A 12,866-nucleotide genomic window follows, 5' to 3' on the forward strand; every position below is an offset into this window, starting at 1 on the left:
AGAAAGCACATTAAATGTAAGTAAAGTGTCTACTTTTAAGTTTTCAAATAAGTTTTTGGTAGATAAAATGTAAAAATTTGGTTGAACCAGTGTTACATTGTCATTCAGTGTAAAAATTCAAACAACATGCGCATTCTCATGTGTACATATTAAAATATATAAAAGAATAAGGCAGCATATTACATTTTATTGTTTTAAATGAGTAAAAAAATTCTTACTGACCAATGGGCAATTTTAGTGGGTCTCTTCTGTAAATCAGGGAAATAAATTATAATATTTATAATTTTTTTTCTCGGAAAACAACAACGACAACAACAATTTAAAGCAGTATACACTTATAGTTTTCATGATTGGGGGAAGTCGTGGCTTAGTGGTTAGAGAGTTTGACTCCTAACCCTAAGGGTTGTGGGTTTGAGTCAAATACCACGTCTGAGGTGCCCTTGAGCAAGGCACCAAACCCCCAACTGCTCCTCGGGCGCCGCAGCATATATGGCTGTTCACTGTTGTGTGTGTGCATTTTGGATGGGTTAAATGCAGAGCACAAATTCTGAGTATGGGTCACCATACTTGGGTGTATGCCACGTCACTTTGTTACTTTTTTTTAAAACCCTTTTTCGTCTTTGAGCAATTTACAAAGTGCTGCCTAAAATACTGTCTAGTTACAGAGTTATTGCTAGTTATAGGGACAAAAAAAAAAAAAAAAAACAACCTCTAGTTGTGTCTGTGCTCTATATCATATTTCCAGGAAAATTACAGGAAAACCAAATAATGAAATATTGTTTGTTAACATGCAAAATAAGGGAAGCTTCAAACTTCACATGTAAGGTGTCATTCAAAACAGTGAAGATATAAGCAAATAAGTGTGGAAAGTTGAGGTGTCAAATGACCAAAAACGGACAAAAATGGAATAGAGGTATATGGATTATATTACAAAATTTATTTAAACATAATGGAATATAACAGAAGGAAATATGCATGTCCTGCACAGTACATCAGGCTACATAAAAATAAAAATTAATTTATATCAAAATAAAATAAAAAAAGCAACTCCATGTTTGCAAGCTGGAGCAAAAATAACTACTGACCACATTATTTGTTGCAAACCATAGAAAGTAGTTTCAGTGTTTCTTAAATCACGTGCAGAGATGTTTGAAGTTGTTCTGTAAAACCGGACACATAAAATATATATAAACCAAGACCAAACGACCACCTGGCAGTAGTTCAGTTAAATTATACATAGATTATACATATAATTATTTACTAATTTATTTTAAGTCAGTCAGTGAAAAAATGCAAATTGCAATGTAGACAGTCTCTCATTTAAAGCATTTTGTGGTTGGAAGTTCAAGGCTCCCACTGCGTTGTTTCAGCAGGCGGGTGGCTGTCTGTAGGACATGATACCGCTGACGAAGATGACGTCTCTGCACATGTTCATTGGTGATCTCTACAACACATGCAGTGGAGAACCAGCCCCGCTGTCCGTCCTGTACCCTGCGGCCTTCCAGGAACCCTACAAAAGACCAGAAACGAGAGAATTAGCAGGCCAATTCAAAAAGCATTAACTGATTTTAGACTTACTGAATTCAGAATGGCAGGGTTATGTTGCAACAGTACCATCTGAAGTCTTCTGCATGACGTTGATCATATCTCCCAGCTGTAGACTAAGCTCTCCTTGTTGTTGTCCACTGTACACCTCTACACATTGCACCTGAGGACAGTCTTAGACACAATGCCTATTTGATTAAAATCTGTACATTGTTTTTTTTACTTTATAATTATAATTCTAAAGAGCATCAACACGGTGAATTGTTTTCTCTGATTAAGAACAGATGTTTCCCATTTTTGGAAACATAATCTTGAAGCCATTGACAATTTTGCCCCCTGGTGGACAATGTGTAGCTGCACAAGCTATTGTTTATTGCATACTATTACAAATTATTTACAGAACTGCCAAAGTTAAATTATTTTGTACGCACTGTCAATAAATAACACTTATAAGCAAAACACAAGATCAGACATATATTCATATAAATATGTTTTGTTATGTGATATTTAGAGGTAACCTAACTGACCCCAAATAATTGTTAGCCATGTACAGTACAGACCAAAAGTTTGGACACACCTTCTCATTCAAAGAGTTGTCTTTATTTTCATGACTATGAAAATTGTAGAGTCACACTGAAGGCATCAAGGGCTATTTGACCAAGAAGGAGAGTGATGGGGTGCTGCACCAGATGACCTGGCCTCCACAGTCACCGGACCTGAACCCAATCGAGATGGTTTAGGGGTGAGCTGGACCACAGACAGAAGGCAAAAGGGCCAACAAGTGCTAAGCATCTCTCGGGGAACTCCTTCAAGACTGTTGGAAGACCATTTCAGGTGACTACCTCTTGAAGCTCACCAAGAGAATGCCAAGAGTGTGCAAAGCAGTAATCAAAGCAAAAGGTGGCTACTTTGAAGAACCTAGAATATGACATATTTTCAGTTGTTTCACACTTTTTTGTTATGTATATAATTCCACATGTGTTAATTCATAGTTTTGATGCCTTCAGTGTGAATCTACAATTTTCATAGTTATGAAAATAAAGAAAACTCTTTGAATGAGAAGGTGTGTCCAAACTTTTGGTCTGTACAGTATGTAATAGATAATAATACAAATACAATGATTATTATAATATTATATAGGCTAATAATGAAGGATAAACATTCACATTCAAGACGGTGTCATTATGATATATGTACTATAATATTTTTTTGGTTTCTGTTGAACTGACTCAAACAAACACATAAAAACAAGTAATGCATTTAGTGATTCATTCTTACCCCACTCTTCATACACCGTATCCTGTCCATCTCTCCGCCCACCCAGGAGCTCCACCCACAAGTCCTTCTCAGCTCTAATAAAACAATAAGATGTGTTTATTAAGAGAAAGATTTTAGGTTATGTAATGGCTTGCTTTTATCTTGGCATAAAGGCCATGTTTGACTGTGATGGTTCTTTGCATTGTGGGTACGAACTCTGAATTTGTTTGCAGTAGAAGCTGAGAGGTGGCGCTCCGGTGATTATGCAAAAGGACGAGCCTAAATATCCGGTTCAGCTCACATCCCTCCAGCTCCTCCTCCAGATCTTTGGCCTCGGTCACTTCTATCAGAGAGCGGTGCACGTAGTCATGAACTACAAAACGATCCAACCTGCATTCACAAAAAACATTAACACCTTAGGATGGGTAGGTAGACAGACAAAGATGGGACCCTGGGCCACAAAGCCAGTCAAAAGGGTACATTTTTATTTTTTTATACACAAAACATAGTTATTCATACACTTGTCAAAAACAATTAAAAAAAATATTATTGATTATATATTGATTTGGGATTCAATTTGCGATTAAACCCAATTTGGGATTAAATAGGTTAATATCCTAATGATATTTGGCATAAAAGAAAAATGGATAATTGTGACCCATACATTGTATTGTTGGCTATTGCTACAAATATACCCCTGCTACTTATGACTGGTTTTGTGCTCCAGGGTCACAAATGACCATCTGCTGCATCTATAGTGTTTAAAAGTTGGGGTCAGTAAGATTAAAAAAAATAAATTAACAGTTTTTTTCAGCAATTAAATGAATCGACGGTGACAGTAAATCATTAATAACGTTACAGTGATTTCAGTTTCAAATAAATGCTGTTCTTCTGAACTTTCTATTTATCACAGAATCCTTATGAAATTATCAGAGTTTCCAAAAAAGCAGGACAAATGTTTTCAACATTTATTATAATAAAAAAATATTTATTTAGCACCAAATCAGCATATGAGAATGATTTCTAAAGTATCATGTGATGCTGAAAACATGACTGCTGAAAATTCATCACAGTTATACATTATATTGTAAAATATTAAAAAAGAAGATTAATAATTTTATTTCACAATATTATTGTTTTTACTGTATTTTTCCATCAATTTAGAGATTTACTTGTACACAGTATATCAGCACCATATTGGTAATTGGTTATTGTTAGAGGTTTCTATATTTATTGGTATCTGTGAATATTGGATATATTTATCATGCACACTTATATCCTCTATTTTAACATTTAGATGACCTTTTCTGTCATCTAATGCTCATTAAAATCACTCTTTAAAAGACATTCATCTTTAGCAAATCTCAAAATAAATATTTTCGCACTGTGCAATGATGTAGTTTGACACTTAAATTTGTGGCATTTAAAATTATACAATATATATATATATATATAGGATAAAACTGCTCAGAATTTTAATATTGTCAATTTATTTGTTATTGGCCAAAGCATAATTATCAATAATCAGTCACATTTTAATATCAGTGCAAACCAGGTAGATAAATAGTTGAATCTGTCACTTTAAATAACGGAGACATCCATAAGATAAAAGATATATAAGGAACAATCCATCTTCCTAGAAACTAAAACCTAATGAAAACCAAAGAAACTTCTCACTAAGTAAACGTTTAAATCAGCTTATTTGATAAACTCATTGATTTGGCTCTCCTACCCTTTCCTGGTGGCCACCAGCAGCAGATCATTAAAGAGGAACAGAAGTACAGGACAGACTTTTCTCTGGCCAAACATGTTTTCCTTCAAAGAGATTTGCACCAGATCTCCCTGCTTCACAAGCCAGCGAGAAGAAGACACAAGAGGCAGGGCCTGAGAGAGACAGAAAGATCCAAAAACAGACAGGCATCGATGAAAAGAATAAATTAATTACACATTACAAAATGTATATGCAACAGTTTCCCAGAGACCATCTGTGAATACAGTACCTTGCATGCAAACTTAATCTTATTAGCAATCTGCACTATTTCTTCCATCTGTTTCATTCTGCCCACCTGCCAGTTGCAAGCTTCTAGAAGCTGTAGATGAAGACGGCACAAAACATACAACATAATGCAGCAAACTGATTTTTATACAATAGCAGTCTTTGAGAAAATGTTTAGCAGCTTGGCATTCATACCCTGGAGATCTCCATCAGAGCTCTCAATGCTGAGGCCTCACAGTCTGACCCTGGAACGGCCTTCTTCTGGATATTCTGCATTGCATCGAAATGTTTGACATATTCAGTGATGTAACATTTAAAAACAATGAAGCATTCTCATGCTTATTATGCTGGTGCTTCTCATCACTCACCTCCATTAAGATTTTAAGCCGTGTGATTCTCTGAAATGGCAGTGAAAGGAAAGATTTGAGGGGAAGGCGGTTACATCGAGGGTGTTCCTGTAGTTTATGCAAGATCTCCACAATCTGAGGACTCTCTTTTCTGATTACAGTACAACATAGATTCTAAATATATTACATTTTCGACAGCAGACACATTAATCATAAACATCTGTAGAATACAGTACAACCAATTTGCATAAATAAACATCAATAACTATTTTTTTTACCCAAGGTTGTGCAATGTCTGCTCCTGATAGGGCATATTACGGATGTAATTTATATAAGCATCAAAGGGTCCAAGAGCATATTGGTGTACAACATCACAGATTAAGTAGCAGAACACACTTGAGGCCAGCTCCAACAGCATCGCATCCATGAAGCTAAAAAAAGAGTTTGCATAAGATAAAGGTAAGTATTTGGACACTTAAGTCACAATGAAAAATGCCTGAATTTAATTGCATTATACAACATATAGCTTAAAAAGTGGCATATGCAAATGAACGATGCTAAAGTTTTTTTCCGCAACTAACTTTTCAGAGCCACTTAACAATTATTTTTGATTTAAAGGTCATTTTTTTCATGAATTTATGAAGTCACTTCATTTCACATAAGTTCATCAAATTGATATATGAAAATGTTCCATTAGAAAAGTACTGAAAATAGTAAAAATAGTAATAATGTGAAATATTATTACAATTTAAATTTTCAGCAGCCATTAATCCAATTTTCCATGTCACATGATCTTTCAGAAGTAATTCCAATAAACTGATTTGGAGTTCAAGAAATATTTCAAATATTATAAACGTTTTCTCCTCAGACATTTATTCTGCAGTCTTGCTGAACAGACTTTATATTGTATACACAATCTCTGGTTCGTACCTTTGACTGATCTCTTTGATCTTTGCAATGCTAGAAAACAATGACTTTCTGTCTCTTGGTGCCAAAGCGTCTTTCAGCTCTGAAGATTCTTGAAAATGCCCCACAGCCACCGTCAAGCTCTGAAGATAGGACTGCTCCGATGTAATAACCTCATACAGATGCTGGTAAAGGGTTGAAGGGATGAGAATTACAGGCAAAGGCAAAGAATGTTGGGAGAAAGTGTGGAGAGCACCAAAGAATATAAATATTCAGTAGACATCCTAAAAACCAGGTATTACCAATTTTTATACACTTTAGGGTACCTCTTGAAGCTTTAGCTGTTCCTTACTGAGTCGATGTAGTATTCCACTGTCTCTTACGATGTTTCGCTCTTGCCACAAGTTCTCCACCAACTTTGTCTTAGTATCAGCACACATGTAGTTGCAGTCTCTCTTAGAAGGGCTTTTGATCAGTTTATCCACTAGACCAGGAAGAGGCAGCATTGTTGGAGACCTCTGAGAAGTTTCAAATACGTTCTTAGAGAGATTCTCCTCATCTGTTTCTTGTTTTTTTATCACAGAAAGAACGTCCTCTGGACTCTCTCCATTGGAAACACTTGAGATGGATACATTTTCATGCAGTCTTTCTCCATCAGTCGGTCTTTTGGTGTGAAAGCATAGTGAGCAAATTTCTAACTGAGAGTTACTAAGCATTTGGGGCGAATGATCTCCTTTAGCCTTAAATACTTTACTCTTTTTGGTGCTACAATCTCTCTCTTTAATTGCTCCTGAGAATTTTTTGTGTAGCTCAGAAACCAAACATTCCCTGACAAGCTCGCTGCGCAATCCAACTTCATTGTGCTGAATTTTGGTTTTATCGTGGACACTGAAAGCAGGAATTGGTTTTGACAAAGATAAAAGAGGTTTGCCATTGGGACAAACCTCAGAAGCTGGAGAGGACAAGAGATACATTGCAAGGTAAGATTTAACAATGAAATACTACTACACAGTGATAATGATGGTGGAATTAGAGTACCTGATTGTCTGTGGGGCAGCACTGGTGAGCTGGAGCATTCAGACTGGACTGGTGATGTGTCTACGTCCATATAAACTCCCTCATCAATATCATTCTTTGGTGCTTTGCCAACAAAAATGGATAAAACCTCCATTCAGACTGCTGACGCATTGGTTCTCAAACAATAAGAAACCTGAATGTGCTTTATATGCATAAACCTTCTTGTTTGGAGCCCTAAATACCATATGGCGCTTTTCCACTACACAGTACCAGCTCGCCTCGACTCTGTTTGGTTTTCCACTGAGTAAAAGTTGTACCTGTACCGGCTTCCAGGTACTTTTTTTCGTACCACCTCCGGCGAGGTTCCAAGCGAGCTGAGGCGATACTATAATGTGACGTAAAAACACAGCAGACTGCTGATTGGTCAGAGAGAATCGTCACTATTCACTGCGTCATCATTACACTCCTGTTTTTTTCAGCAGTGTTTCGTTTTGCTGCCCTCAGCCTCTCCTGAAACAACGTTTGTCTTCTTGCTGTGATAAACAGCCACATCCCGAGGATCAAAAACAACATGCACTCGATTTCCTCCATTGTCCTGTGTGTGTGGGTAGCGGGTGTGTGTCGCGTAGAAGATTACGTCACGGCAGTTTCCTGCAGCGTCGCTATGACAACCAGGTACTATTGTGGAGGTACTATCTGCAATGGAAAACGGAGCGAAAAACGAGCCGAGCCGAGGCGAGTCGAGCCGAGTCGAGTCGAGCTGGTACTGTTAATGGAAAAGCGCCAATAGTGATTTATATGTAACAATAATTTAAAAACTTAGCTGTTCTGCCAACTCTTACATTTATGCATTTAGTAGACACTTCTCTCCATAACCTTTTTAGGTGGTACTAAGGGCCTTGGGGTGTTAGACCCAAAACCTGAATGGTAAAAATGGTTGACTATATGATAGTTGGTGTATTTTTGGCTTGAGAGATGCCTGTAAGTCATGAAGAAATGAGAAATAAATTCAAATCATTAAGGGAAATGAACACTCACCCATCATGGAGATCATTTTCTCTGGCTCTTTGGGAAGAGGTCTGGCAGGTACAGGTATGCTCGGAGGGACCCGTTTTGATTTATGTGAGGTAGTTTTTGGACGACTGTGCCGGTTTTCCAAATGAGTGTCATTATTCTTTCCATCTGTGGAAACAGATTGGTGAATGTCTGCCAGTGGTTCACAGATTTACTCACATGTGCTGTCATGTGCTGTCATGCAGGACTGGTTTTGCTTAGTCATCGTCTAGGAGTTTATGTTAATAAATTGGAATTAGACATTCTGTATGTTGTACCTGAACAAGCTTGGTCTGATGTAGGTGGGACATAATTCATAATGATATTATGGACAGGCTGTGATTGCTCAACATGGATCTGCATCTTCAGATGACGAGGTTTTGGGGTTGGTTTTATCTTTGGGGGAGCAACCAGACCATGAGTGGCAATTACTTTGCGTGAGTTTTGTGCCACTGTGGAGTGCTGGGTGGCCTGGCGTTGTTGGTCCTTCTCTTGGACATCTCTCCTCAAAATAAAGTCTGTCGCTCTGTGCCATTTCTCACCCTTAAGCGGAGGTTTAGGAGGACAGCAAGTTTTAGATGCAGGAAGGTTTTGGCATGGATATAGTTCTCTGTATCCATCTGGCCCTGGCATGGCCTTCGGATGCCTGTAAGGAAGAGCAGATGGAAGGAGCACAATGCTACTTATTAATTGTCAGTGTAAATTCTGTCAGATGATTATAAAAATTTGTGGCAACAATTTGTTATAGGGATTAGTTCTTACTATTACTTGCTTATAAGTATGCTTATTATTAACATATTGGCTGTTTATTAGTACCCAATACCTAAACTTAACAACTACTTCACTAACCATTAATAAGTGGTTATGAAATAGGAGTTTATTGAGGCAAATGTCATGGTTAATGGTTTGTTAATGGCTAGAATTGGACCTTAAAATAAAGAGTGGCCAAATTTTTCTAGTAATGGATATGAAAGATCTTTTGATTTTAGAAGATCTTTTGCATTTTAATTGAATTGCAAGTTAACACGCAGTTAAGTTTCTGCACATTCAGTTTGCACGAGTATATGTTTTTAAGTATATTTTTGCATATAAGTTTTTTTTTTTTTGTATGCCAAAGTGTACTTCTACTTCTCTAACTTTATTCCATTAACTCGTTATGCCATTTCAAACATGTCTGACTTTATTTTTAATTCTGTTTTGGTTCCCATTGACTTTTAATGTACAGAAAAAAATTAAATAAATAATAATAATAAAAAAAACACAGACAATGGATGTCGATAGGAACTAAAACGGTTTGGTTACCCATCATTCTTCAAAATATCCTCTTCTGTTTCTGCAGAGAAAAAGAAGTTCATACAGGTTTGGAACAACATGAGGGTATGTTTTGGGTGGACTATATCTCATGTGTAAAGGTCCAGACAGAGAGAGAGAGAGAGAGTGATCTGATCTGACTGCACACAAGAGCTCAGACAAACTTGCCTTTTTGTTTGTGCTCTCTGAAAAGTGATGATTCAACATATTGGCCCAGAAAACAGAGAAAAGAAAAGAGAAAGGTATTCTCATTTGAGAAAAAGAGAAATGTAATTTGTTGACACCTGAGGTGTCTATATACACTGAGAGATAAAATATGTGCTTATACATAACTACAGATTCTCATATACAAAAACATTCTATGCACTGATAATATGTTTTCTTTAAATTCTTAATGGCTGACAAGTGAGAACATTTTACCTACAACCCACCACAAACACACACACACACACACACACACACACACACACACACACACACACACACACACACAGGCCCACCAGTTATTTCCTTTTTGTGGGCACAGCTGGATCATGTAGTGAAAAGAGCTGTTGTTGGGATTTCCCACTTTTCCCATCTCATGAGATCCGGTCACATGTCTCCGCTTGCTGTCAACTCTGCTATACTGTATCATCTAAGACATTCCTACTAAATTGAGTTGAGCAGGTAATGTTTCCTAAGGCTTTCTGCTAAGTCACCTTTATAATGGAATGTGGAAATTTCCCACTGAAATAGTAGGGAAAACAACCATGTCAGTAATAAAGCAATTGTTTTTATATGGGTAGGAATGGCAAGAGGAACTTGTAGGTAAAGTTCAGCCACTGCCCAAATTAAGAACTGCATATTTTTTATGTTTTTTATTTAATTAAAGTAAACATGCACTGCAATAACAAAAGTATTGTTTTAATTAGTTTTTAATTGGTTAATTGGTTAATAGCAATCTTTCCTTACTATATACAGTGAAAAACTAAGATAAATCTAACAGGACATTTCATATAGGCATTTGTACAGTACTTTACAGTTTTTGTGTAAAATGAGTTTTTGTGTTCCTCACTTTTGTGTAAGTGAAGAACAAGTAATCATATCATTTACATTTTATAACTTTTAGTTTTTATTTCTGTGCATGACTAAACCTAGTCTCTATATGTAATTTACCTCAGTTTGTATAAAAGTTACTTTTGATAAACTTTTATTCCACATGTGGCTTTCTAATTACCACCTGTGTTGTTGGTGCTTGTCAGTGTATTATAAAGGCACAAAACAAATTTTGGTACTTCAGTAGTTTGATGTAAATTACATAACAGTATATCAGTGAATAGACATCTAGTAATTAATTATTAATCTCCGGACAACTGAATATAAAAGGTAGCTGACCTCAGTCCACTTTACCCTGCAATTAAATGATCGTGAGAAAACAGTGCAGTCAGTGTGCCCAATACCCATATAAATCCTTGTCAAATTTCGTTTTCAACAACTTCAAGACACAACAGATGGAAGATAAGAAAGATGCATTTTGGATATGTGCATATGAGAATGAAGGGCCAGACGCTATAATGCAACACAAACATATTTGATGGTTTGTGTGTACATTTAAAATGACTTTATACAAGCAAAAACCATTATGTGTATACTGCGTGTATGTATTTATGTAAACATTTTACGACCATTACTTTCACACTAATGTTTCTCTTAAACCTCATAATTTAAATTTTGTATCAGTGTTTCTGTAAACACACTTGATATCGGATATAGCCATATATAGGAGATGCAGTACTGTATTACAAAAAGACATAAACCTATATTCCCATATTATATTAAAATAATTATTAAAACTAATATTAAGTAAACTAAAACTTCCACTTACCTTGGTTTGTATTCACTGCTTTTAATTCTGAAATGTTGTCCACCTCCTGATGCTTTGCAAACTTGATACCCTCAGACACTAACTGATTCTACAGTTCTACAGTTGGGAATGCCTCTATGCCTTTTAACTGTTGAATTCAGTCTCGACTTCAAATGTGGAGAGAGGGGAGGGAAAAAAGAAGATCCGTCCCAACACGCCAAATCAAAAAAGGCAAAAAAGTCAATCAGGTAAGAAGTCTGGAATCCACTCATAATGCATCTTTAGTGTAACTTATACTTGGGTTATAACATAACATAAAACTAGTCACACTATCAGAACAATATATAATCAAAAAGACAGGATATTTTGGCTGGGTAGGAATGGCATTCAGTTATTTTTCATACATACCTCTAATTAAAAAACAGTTGGAAATCTTGCAAAGCCAAATTCCAATTCAGTCACTTTTAGGTGATAACAATATATTTAAGGAGATATCTGAAAATATAACTCAGTGGACAAAAAATGTTTTAGAACTGTGGTTTACAAACTAGAGCATCAGATGAGAATATTAAGTTGGATTGGTTATGATTTTCAGTTCTACCCAGCTCAGATGGATAAAAGTTTTCAAAGCTAGAAACGAAAAGGAGTAACTAATTACTGTTCTATTACATCAAAGGGGGAAAATCATGATTTTCAGAATTGAATGATCAAATTTGGCCTGGAGAAACAGGATTTTTATAGATTTGTACAAGTTACTATTATGATATGAAAATCAGAAGAGTAACAAATGATTATCCCCCTTTGATAAATATGTTTATTAAAGTCTATAATACAAATACTTGTGAAAAAGTATTATTTATCTGGTTTATAGAACTGCATCAAAGATATTAAAGGCCATTCTACACAGTATATCAAAGAAAAAAAAAAGAAAAGAAAAAAATAATAATAATAATTTGCGCAATTGTGTGACTAGTCATTCCAGGGCTCTAAGGGATTTTTGTTGGAAAAATACAATTTGTTTCTTTATCAAGCCCGAAGTGAAAGCAAAACAAGAAGGAATGACAAATCAGAGCATCTGCTGGAGGGAGTGTGGGACATTATTGACTGATCGTGTACATGTCTTCTGGACTTGTCTAGTCTTGAATCTGTTTTGGTCAGGAATAAAGTCGTGGCCAAAAGTTTTGAGAATTACATAAATATTGGAAATTGGAAAAGTTGCTGCTTAAGTTTTTATAATAGCAATTTGCATATACTCCAGAATGTTATGAAGAGTGATCAGATGAATTGCATAGTCCTTCTTTGCCATGAAAATTAACTTAATCTTAAAAAAACCTTTCCACTGCAGTTCATTGCTGTCATTAAAGGACCTGCTGAGATCATTTCAGTAATCGTCTTGTTAACTCAGGTGAGAATGTTGACGAGCACAAGGCTGGAGATCATTATGTCAGGCTGATTGGGTTAGAATGGCAGACTTGACATGTTAAAAGGAGGGTGATGCTTGAAATCATTGTTCTTCCATTGTTAACCATGGTGACCTGCAAAGAAACGCGTGCAGCCATCATTGTGTTGCATAAAAATGGCTTCACAGGCA

At 36.1% G+C, this 12,866-nt stretch overlaps 2 protein-coding genes across 4 annotated transcripts; both read right to left on the reverse strand.

Annotated features, from left to right (window-relative positions):
• Positions 1–925: 925 nt before the first annotated feature.
• Positions 926–6,655, reverse strand: LOC132160546 (ephexin-1). 3 transcript variants are annotated; one of them, XM_059570203.1, is made up of 11 exons: positions 6,378–6,655; positions 6,076–6,236; positions 5,424–5,576; positions 5,167–5,296; positions 4,994–5,068; positions 4,803–4,892; positions 4,535–4,686; positions 3,019–3,192; positions 2,824–2,897; positions 1,615–1,719; positions 926–1,510 (listed from the first exon to the last, which is right to left on the reverse strand). In XM_059570203.1, exons 1-11 carry the CDS (start codon positions 6,555–6,557, stop codon positions 1,317–1,319), a joined length of 1,488 nt encoding a protein of 495 aa, XP_059426186.1. In that variant the 5' UTR covers positions 6,558–6,655; the 3' UTR covers positions 926–1,316. The 3 variants fall into 3 exon arrangements, with proteins under 3 accessions (XP_059426186.1, XP_059426188.1, XP_059426187.1); XM_059570205.1 differs by having other exon boundaries at positions 6,354–6,462; XM_059570204.1 differs by having other exon boundaries at positions 1,377–1,510; positions 1,579–1,719.
• On the reverse strand, positions 6,580–11,440 carry LOC132091047 (uncharacterized). The gene is made up of 6 exons (XM_059497817.1): positions 11,297–11,440; positions 8,400–8,767; positions 8,107–8,250; positions 7,090–7,191; positions 6,671–7,003; positions 6,580–6,590 (listed from the first exon to the last, which is right to left on the reverse strand). The coding sequence occupies exons 2-6, from the start codon at positions 8,752–8,754 to the stop codon at positions 6,580–6,582; spliced, it is 945 nt and encodes a 314-aa protein (XP_059353800.1). The 5' UTR covers positions 8,755–8,767; positions 11,297–11,440.
• Positions 11,441–12,866: the final 1,426 nt, after the last annotated feature.

This window comes from Carassius carassius, chromosome 17 (genome assembly GCF_963082965.1).
Source record: "Carassius carassius chromosome 17, fCarCar2.1, whole genome shotgun sequence".
NCBI classification, from domain to species: Eukaryota; Metazoa; Chordata; class Actinopteri; order Cypriniformes; family Cyprinidae; genus Carassius; species Carassius carassius.